A 16,187-nucleotide genomic window follows, 5' to 3' on the forward strand; every position below is an offset into this window, starting at 1 on the left:
ATGGAAAGAAAACATGAAAATATGAAAACCTAACTTTCAAACATATAAGTAAATCCCAGTTTGTCAGTCTAGGACTTTCACATAGCTAATAAGCCTACAAAAATAATCATAGCACCAGGAATTCAGCGAAGCCCCTACAAAAACTCTTTTCTAACCCTTCCGTTGTGCATTTCTGGTTTCGTAGATTGCAATTGCCTTGTACTCCGGTTACCTGCAATTTACTGCAAAGAGAGTCCAGAGAATAGAGAAACAAAGAGATCTCACACACATCACAAGCAAAACGCAGCTCCCTCCCAGCACCATTTCTCGCGCTCTACTGGAATCTCCCTGCTTTGGCTCACCATATACCAAAGGCAACAGGAGCTCACGGGGCACACAGGCAGAAGGGCAAGAAAAGCAACTCAGCAGGTCCAAGAGTGGTAAGAACTCACAGGATCTCATAGCTCTGCTCGCTGGACCACAGGAAAGCATACAACTGGCTGTTGGCTCCTCCAGCGTTTTAAAACTCAGAGACAAGTAGCTAGGAAGACCCTCTACAGAAAAAACCTACCCCGGCTTAGTTCTCCTTCAACAGCACCGAGGATGTGGCTGGCCCTCGGCACCCCGAGCAGCCTGACGAGAAAGAGCCACTGCGCAGCTGACTGGAGGACAGGCACAAAGCTGGGCCCGGCTCCAGCTCACCTCGCGGCCAGGACCACTGCCCGCACAGCAGTGGACGCACCGGGGCCTCCAGGACTCCCCCTCAGAGACCCTCTCTCCCCTCAGCGACACCCCCCGGCCCAGGCCCCGCCGAAGCCTCGAGGGCCTGCACCGAAGCCCCCAAAGACTCCCACTGTAATCCCCCGCCCAAGCGCCCGTTGCAACCGCCGCCCCGAGGAGAGGATTAGCAGCACAGCACCGGAGGAGCCCCCACGCCCGTCGGCGCCGCTCACCCCGCCGCCGCTGACAGCCCCGAGCCCGTCGAACTGCCTGCCCAGCCCGCCGGCATCATCCAGCACGTAGGCGGCCGTCGAGAGCGCAGCGGCACAGACCCCGGGGGGCCTCGGGCCCCAGCTGCAGCCAAGCAGGAGCCAGCACCACAGCAGAACCGCGCACCCCATCCCGCCCGCTCCGCTCCGCTCCGCGCCGCCAACGGCGTCCCGGACGCACCACCCCGTCCCTACAGCAACTCGCCACTACCCGGCTCCGCGCGTCACGTGACCGCACAACCTGGCAATCACCGGAGGGCGGGGCGTGAGCACCCTTCGCCGCCATTTTGCTAAAGGGAAAGGCGAAGGGAGGGGAAGGCTTGCAGCCCTTACGGGCAACCCCCTCGCGGGTTGAAGTTAGTCGTTGCTATTTTGAGAAAGGGCGAGGCGAGTCCCGGCTGGTGGGACGTGTACCGCCGTGCTGGAATTGGGCACTGAATAGCGAGTGAAGCTATTGTGGAGCCATCTCGGGAGTGGGAAAGCTGGCTGGCTGTGCGGCGAGGCGGGGCGTGGGCGTCACGGCTGGACGGGGTTTCTCTGGGAACACACGGCGCATTGCGGTTAGTGCAGCATGAGCAGCCTGGGTGCGAGACTCGCGCCAGACTGACCTTTTGGGGGGGCCCCTGGCGAGGCACGGCCGTTTTCCTGGGAGAGGAATAGTGTTTCCTGGGGAACCTCTCACTCCCAGGCGCTCGCCAGCAGCCAGGTTCCTGGTTTTGCCCCGCTCTCGGGCTGCCACCAAATCCCTGGTACGGTAGGCGATAATCGGCACTTTGAAGGAGGAAATGCCAGCGCGCTGTGAGAAAGACCTTTCCTCGCTTGCACAGGAACGGGCAGGGGGCGGCCCTGGGGCACAGGGCCAGGCCCGCAGAGGCCCTGCCCCGCAGAGGGGTGCTGGCAGCCTCAGGGGCTTCCCTGGGAATCCCAGTTGGCCCCAGTTAGATCCGCAGCTGCGTCAGCAGGACCCCAGAGGGGGATCCTGGAAGTGGGTTGTGACTTGCGCCGCTAGCGTGGCTGAACAAGCCTTTCTGTTCTGCAGCCTTCGTGGGGCACGCCGCAGGGCAGCTGCGTAACAAACGGGCCCAGCTGAGGTGGTGCTGTGCCAGGCGTTGGAAGCTTCCGTTAGGATAGCCAGGGTGCTCCCTCAGACTCCAGCGCGTGGAAACATTCGCCTCAGAGGAAAAGTAATCGGGAGACTGGCGATCAGCTTGATTGTCCTATGAAAATCCTTAAAGGGGAACTGTCTGTCTGCTGACTTCAGTGTTTTACAGAGGCAGTGCTCCGGGTGCTTAAAGGAGGAATGAGGCACCGGGAGGTGCAGTGGCACTGACGTCATGCGGGCAGTGTGTTAGAGCTGTGGAAAAGTCCAGGTTTGCATGTTTCTGTCCATAAAGAATGCTGTCATTTGAGCCATTGCCTCTCTTGTCCATGTCATTGAGGGATCCAATGTCTCAGTGATGACTACCTGACTGACGTTTCCTGTTTATTACGTTTTTAATAACAATACCAAACACAAAACATTTTGCACTTTACAGCAATATCAAGCATTAACTAATGAACCTGCTCACACCCAAATGAGCTATACGATGTCATTATTACATGCAGAAGGACAGAGTGACTTGCTCAAGGCTACAGTGAGTCACTGGCAGAGGTAGAATTATGCTCATGGTCCTGATTCGCATTCGTTCCAGCAGACTGTACAGCTTTGCGCACCCGGAAGGTTTGCAAAACCATCATGAATTATTAATTGGTTAATTTTGATAATTTCTTAAATTAATGCATCAATTTATTCCAGGTAGAAGGCTTCAGCTGTGGAATTCAGTCTCTTATTCACTGAGAGGAGCCTAAAAGTGTCAGCTTTCAAAACTCATATTTCCATCCTATGATGTGCTGAGTGCCTCCCCTTTTCAGTTGGTATAGAAAAACATTCTTAGAATCTCTTTTGGTGGAAAGAAGAGGATATTTTGGTGGGACTCTGAGGACTTTTATTCTGCATTAGGAATCTCAGCCTTGCTTTTTACCTGTTTTTTTTCTTTACATCTTTGTCCATGACCCAAGGACATGAGATCTGGACCCTTTGTAAGCCCAAATATAACCAATAAAATTATTGAGGACTTACTCATTGCTTCTTTTGTAGATAATTTTCCACTGTTAATGCTGTTCTATTTCAGTTGTTCTTTCTTAATAGTACTTTAATCTCAGCCAACCCAAAGAACATCTGTTGTTCCGAGATGACTGATTTGAGATACCATGTATGTCCAGATCTCCAAAAAAACCTGGAAAACTGTGCTGCTTGCATCAGAAATTAAATTGTTCCACATGAACACAGTCAAGAGTTGCTTTTTGCATATAGCTTTACTTCCAGAATGTATAAAATGCATCATATCCCCTCTTGCTTCCTTTGATCTTTCAGTCCCACTATCAATTCTTACAGTGAAGAACTGTAGAAATGTATCATCAACTATGTTTCTCTATTTCTAATAATGATAAGAACTGCTTTTTCTTCATTGAAGTATAGAAACCCTCAACAGAACAGCAGAACCAGCTCACCAGACATTGTTCTTAGTAGGTACTATGTTAGGAAAAGGCAGGTGCAAAGTAATAAAACAGGTCTTTGTCTAATGACTTTTCTCTCAGTGAAAATAAAGGTTTGACTGAAATTTATTTTAGAAACTAATATAATCATCAAGTGGCTAGAAAGCCTCCCTTTCACCAAACTGGAGGGGGCTCTGATACCAATTCAGGAATGACCACAAGTATAGAATGATTTGATAATTTAGGCTTCATATAACAAGTGCATCAGTAGAAACACTGGATGAAAAAGTCATGCTCTGACTGGAAAAAAGAAGGAACCAAATCTCCGCATCCAGTGGTTAAATATTATAGAGCTGCCTGGTATTGTTCTCAAGGAAGTCAGTATGTGCTATTTTAGAGCTTTTAAATTTGCTCATCTGTTTCATTTCTCCTTAGCATGTGAATCATCAAACAGGCCAGTTTTTGTGTTACCCAATAGACGTATTTAAAGTGAAATTGTACCCAGTTTCTTAGAAGCAGAATTGAATTGTTCCAAACAGAATTTAAGAAAAAAATCAGAGCACACAATAATTTATTCTGATCACAGAGGGAAAAGAGAAACTGTGCTCATGTAACAATTTTCCACCTGTCTAATGGAATAGAATTATTTGTTAAAAGAATCACTCCTGTGAAAGCCACATCCAACCTTAGATTCAGTTTATATAAAAATATATAAATATGCAGCCTGTTGCAGTGCATAAAATTCTATTATCCTTTGTTAACTAGAACTGTTCACAAACTTCCATCAGTAGGCAAATGGAAAAAAACAGTAATGCAAATTCTGAAAATAATTAATTCTTTTTGCACAAACTCCTAAGGTCATTGTCATATATTTTTATGGGCTCTTCTTAGGTGGATTCTTACTTGATTCTGTGATAAATTTATTGGGAAAGGCAAGTGACAAGTCCTTTACTCGAAAAAAGACCCTATGTTTTGAACATATACAAGTAAACACAAATAAATACATATACACTCCACAGTATTTTATTTCTGTGGAGTGGTTTCGCTGCAGAATATATTGTGTCCTAGATAAGAGGTTTGTAATATACTCCACTCATGTAATTAGGCAATATTTTCAATAAAACTGTTATAAACTTACTAAAAGCGTTCCTAGTTTTACCAAGGTTGGTACCATCCTTTGTGCATACTTCTACGTAACTGTTGCCTTTTTTTCCATGGATAAGTTTAGATTATAAAAGATGATAAAAAAAAAAGGCAAAAAAAAAATTTGAGAGACGTATGAGCTATTGCCTCATTGGTGTATCCAAAAGCAGCTTCCTGTTGCTTTATCTGATGAAGCAGTTTTGCTTCTCAGAAGCAGACACGGGTTACACTACCGATGGCATTAGAGTGAAACTGCTACACGGGGACACATGGCTGCCTAGGTAAGTGTTCAAAATCCAAGAAGTCAGATACACAGCTTATGCTCTGGTACAGATTTCAGCCTCGCTCTCCCTTAGTGTGATGCTGACATCATACAACAAAAAGAAGGGATGCAAAAGGGGCTGGGAAAGGTTGCTTTGAGAGAAGGAGTATTTCACTCCCAGCACAAGTGAAACATGAGACAAAAGGGCAAATGATATCAAAAGATTGAATTAGGAAAGACATGCCAGCTTGATTGTTGTAATGGTATTGCCATGATCAAAATATCTGTTGCTTAGGAGAGGGGGGGAAAGATGGAGAAGAACGGTATTTGGGGGTGCGTTTTCAGGATTCTGTGCTGTCCTGTCTTCACTGCAAAAAATCCCTCAGGCCTCACAGGGGGTTCCAGTAGCTCTTCTGTTATTGTTCTCTCATATCTTATGGCACTAACAAGGTACTCAGTGCTATTTATATGAATATACACAATGCTTAAAACTTAGAAGAAAAATAAGCTGTGCTAAAAGTAGCTTCTTAGAATACCAAGTATCATGTACATGAAAATATTTTGTACAGCATCTGTCTGTATGCATAGGGGAAAACACGATGCACGTGAAGATAGCAAAATAATACTCACCTGCATGGCCTACAGCCTAAAAAACATAGATTTTTTTTCTATTTGCTCATGTTAACAGAATTTTTATGCTCTATAAGACAGTCCATAAAGTGTATCTCAAAGTTAAAAAGACTGAGCTCTTTTAGACCTGTTTAAGTCTTTACAGAATCTTATGGAGACCTGTGAGTGAAATTTAGTGTTGCATGAGGAAAAATGCTGTTCATTTTAAGCAAAAATGTCCATGTTACTGGAAGGCATATTTCAACTCTCCTAAACTGTGAAGTTTTTCAGAATTAAGTTTTGAGATCTGCTCATTAGCAAAAAAGATCCAGCTATGGAAGGTCCTTGTACTTGAGGAAATCAGCTTGGCACTGTAACTTATTTTGAGAACGCAAAGTAATCTAATTTATTGAAATTGCTTTGAGAGAAAAAAGAAATCAAGAAAACCATCTGTCCTTCCATCTTACGGCTGATATAGAATAGCACCAGTACAGCAGCGACTGCACTAGCTCACACAATGTTGTTTTCTTCCCCTGAACCTTATCTAAAAGCAAAGTACTTGAAAAAACTTACCACATTATAATGAACAGTGCTTACAGCAACCTGCCCTTTTATGAACTTGAATTTGAAATAAAGGGTGAAATGTATCGGTTGCAGATATTTCCAAAACTAAACTGGTGTTCATCAGCTAATAGAAGATTTTGTTTTTAATTAGTGACTAAACTTTTCTGTTAATAACACAAAATCCTTACGGTCTTCTTCATCTTCCTTAATTTCCCAAACTATAGTAGAATTCATTTATCTGAAAAATAAAAAACTCTTCCATTCTTCCCTTAGAAAGTTATGGGTAAAAGTATGGAATATCATTTTGTATTTGTGCTTATGAAAGTATAACTTTATACTTACTTTGTTACTTTCAAAATGTCTTAAATGGAGAGACCGCATAAAGCTCTCTTTGAATCTGAAAAGGTTACTGTAGGAATGCATCAATACAAATACAGTATGTAATGAGTACTTTTCTCCAGAAACTTTCACAAGGTTCCTTTATAGGCTTGTTTGCATACATTATTTGCATAGCATTTGCTAGTCCATTTCTCTAAATTTTATGTCTGACTGACTTTCTTCAGAGTTCTTGTACAGCAGGTTTTCTGTAGCAAAATGACAGAGACAGGGACAATGATAATCATTGAATAATGTGGCTAAAAGAAAAAAATACTGTTGAGAATTTTTTTTTTCATTTGAAACACATCTGATACCAAAACAAGTCTGTAAAATAAGTCGCAAGTCTATAGAATTAGTCACAGTGGGTTTGGACCATGAAAGTCAAACCATTAGACTATATCGTTAAACAGAAATTCCTCGATAGGTTTTTAGAAAAAAAAAAAAAATCAGTGGGAAAACTTGTCAAACATTGTGTTTTAGGATAGCTGTAAGTCAATACCATCCTCCTGGCCAAAACCAGCAGGTACACTCAGTAGGTGAGAGAAAACCTGGAAATGCTTCAGATCATGTGTTCAGGTAAGACAAATCATTTTGCATTACATAGTCCTAATTATCAGGAAGAACCTAAGCAAGGAAGTATGATATGGACCGCTTCCCCTAAGATAAGGCCCCAAGTAACTATAATGAAATGTGTTGTAATTAGGGCAAAACAGCACTTTCTGCTTTTATGTTTCTGTGCAAGAAACTGCAGCATACATTGTGGTATACTTCACTTGCTGGCTCTTTGACACACTTCAGTATAGGTCATCAATACATGCCAGAATGACACACTTCTTGTTATTCTCATTGAAAGCATGTCCTCGTGTAAGTAGCATCAATGTGTCATCAAAGCTAGGACATGGATTACCTGGGGAATTTTAGACAGCCTCCAGGGCTTTGTTCATAGAAACTATTGATGATACTGGTTAAAAATAAAAGAAAACCATGGGGTACAGTGACCTGTGAACATGAAGGACAGAAAAAAATTGCCAAGGTGGCAAATTTCACGTGATCTCAACCCTCTTCTTTGAATCCCATCTTCAGTGTCCCAGCCTGCCATTAGCCAGTTATATCTTAAGATATTAGTTCCTTAAGGCAGATGGCAGAAGAGCAAAGGAAGGTCTTGCCCCAAAGAACTTGTGGTTTATTCAGACAAGTGCAGTATAAGGACAAGTGTTTTACCTTATGATCAGTGAGATTAACAGAACAAAAGTTTTAGAAACAATGAGCTAAAAAGAGAAAGCTGAAGAAAAAAAAGGTGCATGGCATAAAGAAATTGGCACGTTGGTCTGTGAGTAGATATGAAAGAGCTGATAAAGGTAACTGTGAGAGGAGCTGTTGTGAGTAACGTGGAGACAAGTCAGGAGCTTGTAAGGATGATGAGTTTGTAATATAACAAGTCGACTAACAATGGAGAAAGAGTTTGTGGGGGAGGGAGAAGGAATTCCAGTTTCTCTGTCACGCAACTAGTAAACACTGCCTCATACACTTGCTACATTACACACATGCTTCTCAAAGGGCACGTTTCCCTGTTAGACATTAAGAGACCTGTCATAGGAAAAGAGATGCTAAAATGTGACTAGAAGAAGAGGTAGGTATTTTATCTTTTACGCATCTGGTCAGTTTGCATATGTTTGCTTTGCTTTTGGTGAGAAGTGGGTCAGCAAAACCCTGGGATCCAATTTGTAGAGCTACATTTTTAATTCACGATACTTATCTATACCGGTAAGCTTACAATGCCCTATTTACCGTGTGGTTTTATTAAACCTCACTGAAAAGCAGACATCTTATGTTTGTCTTAAATATAGACACTGCGGTTTTTTTAATTAGTCATCATGTAAGTAAAGCTGCTCAGTGGACCAAATTGGCAAGTCCTTCTCAACAATTTTTCTTGTCTTTCAAGTCTGTGAATGAATTTAGCTCTAACCGTGAAAAGTTAGCCAACTTGATCAAATAAAGCAGTGGCTGGTAAAATCAAATATGTGCTTTCTGACTAGTTTTGTCATCGCTCCTTTTTTTCCTGAATATGCATGAAAGTTTTTTTTTATAGAAAAGAGATCCATATAATAACCTCTCAACAGAGGCAATAAACCTACTTGGGTTTCTCTGGTAAACCCACAAACCTACACACACATCGAACCCATAAAAGGCAGAATGAATTTGCCTACCACATGGGAAAATCCCTGCACCCAAGTTGTCTTAAGTTTGAGCTGTTTCCTGTGTGGGAACAGTTGTAGATGGTGCGTATATTTGGCAGTAGAACTGGACCACAACAAATACTCCCCATTCTCGTATTTCCTGAACTTAACAATTTGATCTTTGGAGAAGAGAATTACTGAGTGTCAGAGCTGTGATATAATCAGTGAGTACCAGCTGTCTCATAGCTATGGTTGTACACCTTTCCTACTTAAAGGTCAGCTCGTCTAAGTGCTTCTGAGGCTCACGCACACGACTCCTCCAGTCCCACTGCTTTAGTCAGGGCTGCCGTTTTACTGGTATTTTCATGTTGAAGCTGCTGACACCCACAGCCCTGGTCATGCCTAAGATAAGCTTAATTGCTAATGGTTTTATAAACTCATGCATGGCAACTGTGATTCTTAGAGGAAAGAAGCGTAAATGAAAAATTATACTCAGAGTCTCCACCTCACATGAGTCTAAGTGACACCCTGGCAGATTCTCCTGTGCATGCAGGAACCCAATAGCCTGCCAGGTTTCACATGAGGGTTCCTGGGACTTGCAGTAAGCTTTGCTGAAATAGCACAGTTGATGGCAAGTTCTTGGGGGATCACATACAAAGGAGGGGAGGGGAAGCGGGGAAGTGTGAGGATGCAACAAGACAAGAGAGTGATTCGCAATAGGGAGACAACCAGCCACACATTCTCCTCTTCTGAGCAGATCCCAACATCTAGCAGTACCTGAATCCCTGTCTTTCTATCCTTGTCTCTCCATTGACTGAGAGGGGAGAAGGTTATTGGGGATAAGAAATCTGCCATATTCGTATGGCCAAAACCCTATTCTGCTCACCAGAATAATAGAAAGTGCACTTCTGTTATTTGTGGCGCATTCTGATCTCTTTCAAGTCTCCCACAAGAGAGACCTGGGACTTCAGGACCCTATCCCTCTGGAAGTGTCTTAACTACTCATCCTGCTTGTGCTGTAGAAACTTGCATCTGACTGACCTTGACCACCTTAGACATTTAGGTTCCTCTTCCTATGTACTCCTAACTCCAGGAGTGTTTAAAACCTTTGATCTCCTACAAACACAGTTTCTTTCTTCTAAAAAAAGACACCCACCAAGAAGCCCATAAAAAAACAAACAAAAATGTTGTTACAGCTGCCATTTTTCCTTTTTGGTAACAGAAGGCTGGAATCTTACCAACCAGGTCCTGAAGAACTAACAGATGACCACCTATCAGACTACAGAGGATTTTTATTGCATTCAGGCTGGAATTAGCCCAAAGATACTACTCGGGGTGGACAATGAACAACACTGCTAAGTGCCATGATGATCACACCCTGGATAAGTATTTGTTTCCATTTGTGTATGGCATTGTGATGATAATCAGTATTCCCACCAACTGCATATCTCTCTATGTATCTTGCATTCAGGTGAGGAAAAAGAATGAGTTAGCAGTCTACCTCTTCAGCCTATCCCTGGCTGACCTTTTGTACTCTCTGATTCTGCCTCTGTGGATTGATTATGCCTGGAATGGAGATAACTGGAGGCTCTCTGCCTTGCTTTGTCAGATTTCTGCCTTCCTTATGTATATGAATTTCTACACCAGCACTGCGTTCCTTGCTTGCATCTCTGTTGACAGGTACCTGGCATTAGTTCATCCCTTGAAGCTCCAGCACTTGCGCACAAGAAGAATTTCGCTGATTGTTAGCATAGTTGTTTGGCTTCTGGAAAGCATCTTGAATTCAGTCATATTGATGACCAAAGAAGTATTCAATGATCCTTGCGATTTCACTAATCATACATTATGCTATGATAAATACCCCCTGGAAACGTGGCAGGCATGGATAAATTTATTCCGGATATGCTCAGGGTACCTGGTCCCTTTGATAATCATCGTGTTTTGCTACCATAAAATCTACAAAGTAGTGAGGTGTAATCAAGCCACAGTAGATGAAGAAAAGAAAAAAGTGAAGAAACTTATTCTGAATATCACAATTACTTTCATTGTTTGCTTCACTCCTTATCACATTATATTGCTTATTCGCAGCATCAAAGAACCTTCCACCCCTGACCCACAGCTTTTTCAGTTGATGTATAAGGTTTACAGAATCACACAGGCCTTAACAAGTTTGAATTGCATTGCTGATCCCATTCTTTACTGCTTTGTGAGTGAAACTGCACGAACAGACATACTGAATTTGCTCAGGTGTTGCTTGTGCCCACGAAAGCATGAGGGAGACTGAGCGAAAGACCATGCTCTGTGCAGTTCTGCTACGAAGAGCAGTGCGCTGATCACCTACAGAACTTCCTGTGAAATGGAGACTGTCAGAAATGCCTGAGTGAGCACATTCAAAGCCAAATTGGATAACCTAAGGGGAAAGAAAGAAAAATTCTTCCCCAGTCTGTACCTAGGAAATACCCCAAAAGTCACAGATACTAATCTAAGTGAAACTAGTAGCTGGACCTAATAAAAACTTATTACAGGGTAAATGAAATCAATGGAGCACCAACACGTATCTTTAAGTCAGGCGTGGTACATAAATCAATGTCAACAAACAAATGCACAGTCAAGAAAGATGACCATGACACACTGACAAAATTACTGAGGATCCTGCACAGAACTGCCTCCTGTCACAGCTTGCTAACGAGCCCACGTGCTGGGCATACACGTACTCAGCTGGAGGAAGGCTGAAGTCCTCTTAACCTAGTCATTTGTTTTCCAGTTTTAGTAGAAACCTAAAGCTTACCTGGGAAGGACCCCCAAAAGGGATATTTTTTTTTTTTAAATCAGTACTGTGATAGAAGTGAATAAAGCATGCACAGGCATGGAGATCAATCAAGTGATTGACAAAGGGGCAGACAGAGGGAGGGTGGTAAATCTCTCTAATTTCATGGTGTAATTTATGCTGCTATGATGGTTCCTGTGTTTCAGTAATGACTCAAGTTCTTCAGCATACCCCTGAGATGAGCCACTTCTTAATCTTGTTTACCTCATGTGGACGGGTGCTTACCTGCTCCTAAGCTTTTCAGCTTTTGTTTTCTTTGGAAAATATATGTTCTAACGTATAACCATATGTCATGCAGTTTCATTACAATATCAATATTGGGTTTCAGATAGTTGAAGATTCGTTACTTCAAGTGCCTATAAAGAAACAAATTCTAGCCACCAGTGGTTTAACTCAGATGAAATTTTTCCTGATACGTGCAAGGAGGAAAGGGAAGGATTGAAAGGTGAGGTTTCACATCTCCACAACGTAAAGGACCAGCCTTTAGCCTCGCTTATTATGACTGAAATCTGGAGTGTGGTTACATTTGCAGAGTCAATAGAGCAAGAAGGTTTATATCCATTTACTTAACTGCACCTGGAGGCCTCAGCGAGCAGTTCCAGGGCTCTCAGTCTGCCAGTTTTAAAAAAATCAAACAACAAACCAACAAGCAATACTGACAAACCAGCAAAGAACATGAATTTACCAACAAACAATAATAATGGCAGCAAAAGAACCCACATTTTGAAAGGGTTGAAGTTAGCACAAATCAAAAGCATAGCTGTTAATTCAGGGACCTGTTCCTGCGCAGACCCCTGCAATGGCTGTGTGGTTCCCTGGTAGCGGCAGGCACTCGACCCTCTGAAAAGAGTTAAAACACCATGGAAAGTCTTTTATTTCTCCTCTCACAACCTTTTCACTTTTGTTCAGTTGCCAGGAAGAATGTTTGGTTGTAGTGGTCATCCAGTTTCATAGGGAAAAAAAATTCTTTCCATCAAAAAAAATCCCCCTCTAGCAAGTCTGTGTAGTGGAAAGATTTTGACCAGCACTTTTTCAGCACACTTCTAGGTCTGACATTATACTTGGAGGATGAGCATACAGTGGTCACAAACAGTATGGAAATTCTTAGGAGAAGATCCCTCTGTGTGTAATTACAAATTTCTCCATTACAAAGAGCCACTTTCATTGTTTTATGAGTTCCTGTTTGTGTCTACACTTTCAATTAATTTCACATTCCGAGAGGGGAAGTTGAGAAGCTGAGGAGGCTGGGCTTGTTCAGCCTGAAGAAGAGAAGGATTTGGGGGACCTAATGGCAGTCTTGCAGTACCTGCAAGGAGGGTATTGAGAAGATTGAGCCAAGCTCTTCACAGGAGTGCATAGCAAGAGGACAAGAAATCATGTACATAACTTGAAGCAAGAAGGGTCAGAGTTGGTGTAAAGAAAAACTTTTGAACTATGAGGACTGCCAAGCAGTGGAGCAAAGACGTTCTGCATGCTCCATCCTGACAGGTTTTCAAGACCCAACTGAACAAAGCGCTGAGCAACCTGGTCTGGCCTCATAGCTGACCTTGCTTTGAGCAGAAGGTGGGACTAGAGAATTCCTGAGGTCCCTTCCAACCAGAATTGTCCTGTGATCCTATGAACTGTGTATGTCACTATTCTGGCTGTTGCCTTCCTCTCTAAAATGTAAGTTCCCTTCCCTTGTTTTTTTCCATTTGCTGGATTTTATTTTGTTTTGATGTGGGGTTTTTTTCTGTAATACCTTCTTATATATTATGAAGGAAAAAGTATGCAAGCAGCAGTGCACAGATGACTTCACCACAGACTTGTTCCTGTGTTGACCTATGTATTTTGCAACAGAATGTGAAATTTCACTGCAGCACTGAAATAAAAGCAGAACCGAGCTTCACTGTAACTTCATGGAAAAAAGAACTCAGTGGTTCATTTCTAGACCTTTCACATGCCAGAAAGGTTGGAAAGTTAATTCTGTTGGGTTTTTTAATTTATTGTGAATAAAGAATAATGAAAACTAAAACTAAGCAACAAAAGTGAGTCAAATTTAACTTGTGCATCAGGGAGTAGTGAGAGCTGGCTGCTCTGCAAGGGACGGGGAGCCAGGACCTGAGGGAGACAGCCAGGCAGGCTGGGCAGCATCCTCACCAGGAGGCCATGCAGTCCCACGGCACCCCAGCGAGGCACACAGAGCAGGTCTGGTGATGGTAACCAGCGTTGGCCAACAGCTCAGTGGTCATCAGACAAATCCGTAGTGACGAGGCAGGTCTGAGGTCAAGCCAGGAAGGCAGGGTTGGGATCAGCAAGGTACGAGGCCAGGCACGGCCGCACCATGTCAGCACTGGCCTCCGCACAGGCAGCCAGCCCCAAGGAGGCAGGAGAAGAGACCACAGACTGTTGGTAAGCTTAGGGCCCTGACCCTGCACAAAGAGCCTAGTTTGCACAAAATTTGGCTCTGAGATTTTATACTTTTTAATATTCCACCAATGCTCATGATAGCCATAGCTTGGATCAGCTTACATTGGTATGTGTGGATGGTTTTCATAGCATCATTTTCTATAGTACGTCCCTGCATTGCTGAAGATCCACTTCAGGATAAAGGAAAACAATGACGATGGCTGGCCTATAGGCTGGGCTTCATGAAAAAGTTCAGATACGTTCAGGGTCCTATCACTTTATGATAATAAAATGTAGGTACCTAATCCCTTAGATTGTTCTGAAATGCTCAGTATATGTGTTCAAACCACAACCCTCTGGAGAAATGAGGAAATTTTTAGATGTAGAGACTACAATGTCCTGTACTTCAATCATTTGTGTATTTACCTCATTATTCTTACATAGCTAAAAATTTACACTTTTTTCATTCTCTCTCCAAATTTGTTTGTCCCAGCTGGACAAAATTTACTGTATGAAAGTGAATATCTATGTTTTTTTTTAAATTGCAGTGTTACAGGAGAGGTACTTTTCACTATGCAAAAATGGCATAGTGAAAAGTAAATTTCTTCATCCAGGCTCCAATCCACGCTGTGTATTGTTATTGAATATTCCACTTAAATTCCTGGTGGCTCTGCAGGCAAAAAACAAGTACAAATTCACAGGAACTGTTCCCATGTAAGGACATGCCTTACAGAAAAGAGTTTACAAAAACCAAATATCTATTTAATGACAAGAAGAAATGCATGCATTCAAATTCCATTTTCCTCACAGACAATGCCTAAAAGCATTAATGTATGGCCTCAGTGAGGCACTGTAGTTCCTACCTCACTTCCCAATCTATACAATAAGAATATGGATAATTAAAAGGGATGCGATGGTAATTTAGTTAATATCCACAGGGTATGAAATGTCAGTGCCAAATGATATTGTTGTCAGCATAATAACAGCAGAGGTGAATTTATATGTCAATAATTCACTTAAAGCAGAATCCATCTGCCAAAAGTCCAGCAAAGATATAGCTCAGCTTGGTAAGTTGGGAGCTTTTCAGTGAACTGTGGTGACCTAGTTGGTGGTATTTCAGACTTCATTTAATCTGTTTTTCCTAGAATCTTAGTCACAACCTGCATCGCTGCATTCATGATACAGATCATTATTCTTTTCTGATGTAGCTACACATCAGCTTTGCTTTATTAATGTCAGTAGGGTCAGTCCTGACTCACATGGTTGTAGGCTAACAGAGACTCTTGCCTAGTCTTTTTTTTTCTTTTTTTTTTGAGTCTCTAACACGTCTAACTTCAAAGCCACTGAGAAAGATGAAGCAAAGTGTGAATTTGAGTTACAAGATTAAGATATTCCACTTCCTGTTTCCATTCATGGAGAATGACGCTACTAAAATAGTTCTGATTAGTCTGGTGACAATCTTCAGCAATGTCACTCTTAATTTAATGCCAGTAAAGAAGGGAGCATTGGGCCATAGTTTAGCCATGTGCCACTTTCCATATTACTTTCCAGCTTCATCAGTGCCATCATTGGTCTAGTTCTTTATTTCCTAAGGTGGTAAAGGAGCAAACTGTTCATTTGCTCCCCGCCTCCACACAACATAGAGAGAGAACATGGGTGAGAGTATTAGGGCGCTTGGGACCAGCACGACCACAATGGCAGAAGATCTGCTTGCGCAAAACAAGGCTGCAGGGAAGGAAAGCAAAGCATGGCTCTGAGCTCAGCAGAAGCCAGGGGCAGCGGCTGCACCCACAGGCCAGTGCTGCCAATTGCCAGGGTTTTACTTCTGTGTGAGACAGCAGCTCCTCGTGGTCCCAGAGCCCTGTAAGATGGCAGCTTGCTCCTGCCCAAGGCTGCCTGCTGCGCTGCACCTGCAGGGTCCCCAACGGTACTGATCCAAGGCGGCATCTGATAAGTGATGCTCCGGCGCTAGTAAGGGGAAAGAGACCAAAATACCTTGTGCCTATTGTAAAGTTTTTTTCTGTTATCGCTGCACCACAATGGCTGTTACTGATAAATTGCTAGCCTAAGCTGACACAGGGAGGTTTTGGCTGCTCAGCTATGAATGAAAAGTAACCAAGCTGTTTCACCTAAATCTTGTAATATCCTAGAAAGACATAAAGTCTGTTCTGGACTGGGGCTTTGGGAAAAAAACAAACAAAACAACACCACCAAAAATCAAACAGAAAACAGTAAAGAAAAGGCTGTAACAAATGACATGTAAAAAGCCTGATCTAGGTGAATTACAAAGACACTGCCCAAGACACAGTCAGAACCTCATCTGTGCCAACCCAGAG

The 16,187-nt window shown here is 42.8% G+C and overlaps 2 protein-coding genes across 2 annotated transcripts in view; one reads left to right on the forward strand and one right to left on the reverse strand.

Annotated features, from left to right (window-relative positions):
• The window catches only part of GALC (galactosylceramidase), a 40,683-nt gene extending 38,379 nt beyond the window's left edge, over window positions 1-2,304 (reverse strand). Inside the window, exons 1-4 of the mRNA XM_009280938.2 lie at window positions 2,238-2,304; window positions 1,577-1,739; window positions 1,302-1,505; window positions 834-1,053 (exon numbers count right to left, since the gene is read on the reverse strand). Of these exons, the coding sequence (XP_009279213.1) occupies window positions 834-1,053; window positions 1,302-1,505; window positions 1,577-1,739; window positions 2,238-2,304 (654 nt within the window). The remainder of the gene's footprint in view (window positions 1-833; window positions 1,054-1,301; window positions 1,506-1,576; window positions 1,740-2,237) is intronic.
• Window positions 2,305-9,978: 7,674 nt separating this feature from the next.
• GPR65 (G protein-coupled receptor 65) lies at window positions 9,979-10,920 on the forward strand. Its single transcript, XM_009280941.2, has one exon. The coding sequence runs from the start codon at window positions 9,979-9,981 to the stop codon at window positions 10,918-10,920; it is 942 nt and encodes a 313-aa protein (XP_009279216.2).
• Window positions 10,921-16,187: the final 5,267 nt, after the last annotated feature.

The sequence above is a fragment of the Aptenodytes forsteri genome, unplaced genomic scaffold (assembly GCF_000699145.1).
Source record: "Aptenodytes forsteri isolate BGI_AS27 unplaced genomic scaffold, ASM69914v1 Scaffold193, whole genome shotgun sequence".
NCBI lineage: Eukaryota > Metazoa > Chordata > Aves > Sphenisciformes > Spheniscidae > Aptenodytes > Aptenodytes forsteri.

Excerpts from the sequence above, each read along its gene's own strand:
- GPR65 (XM_009280941.2), top strand. The coding sequence starts at position 9,979 with ATGAACAACACTGCTAAGTGCCATGATGATCACACCCTGGATAAGTAT.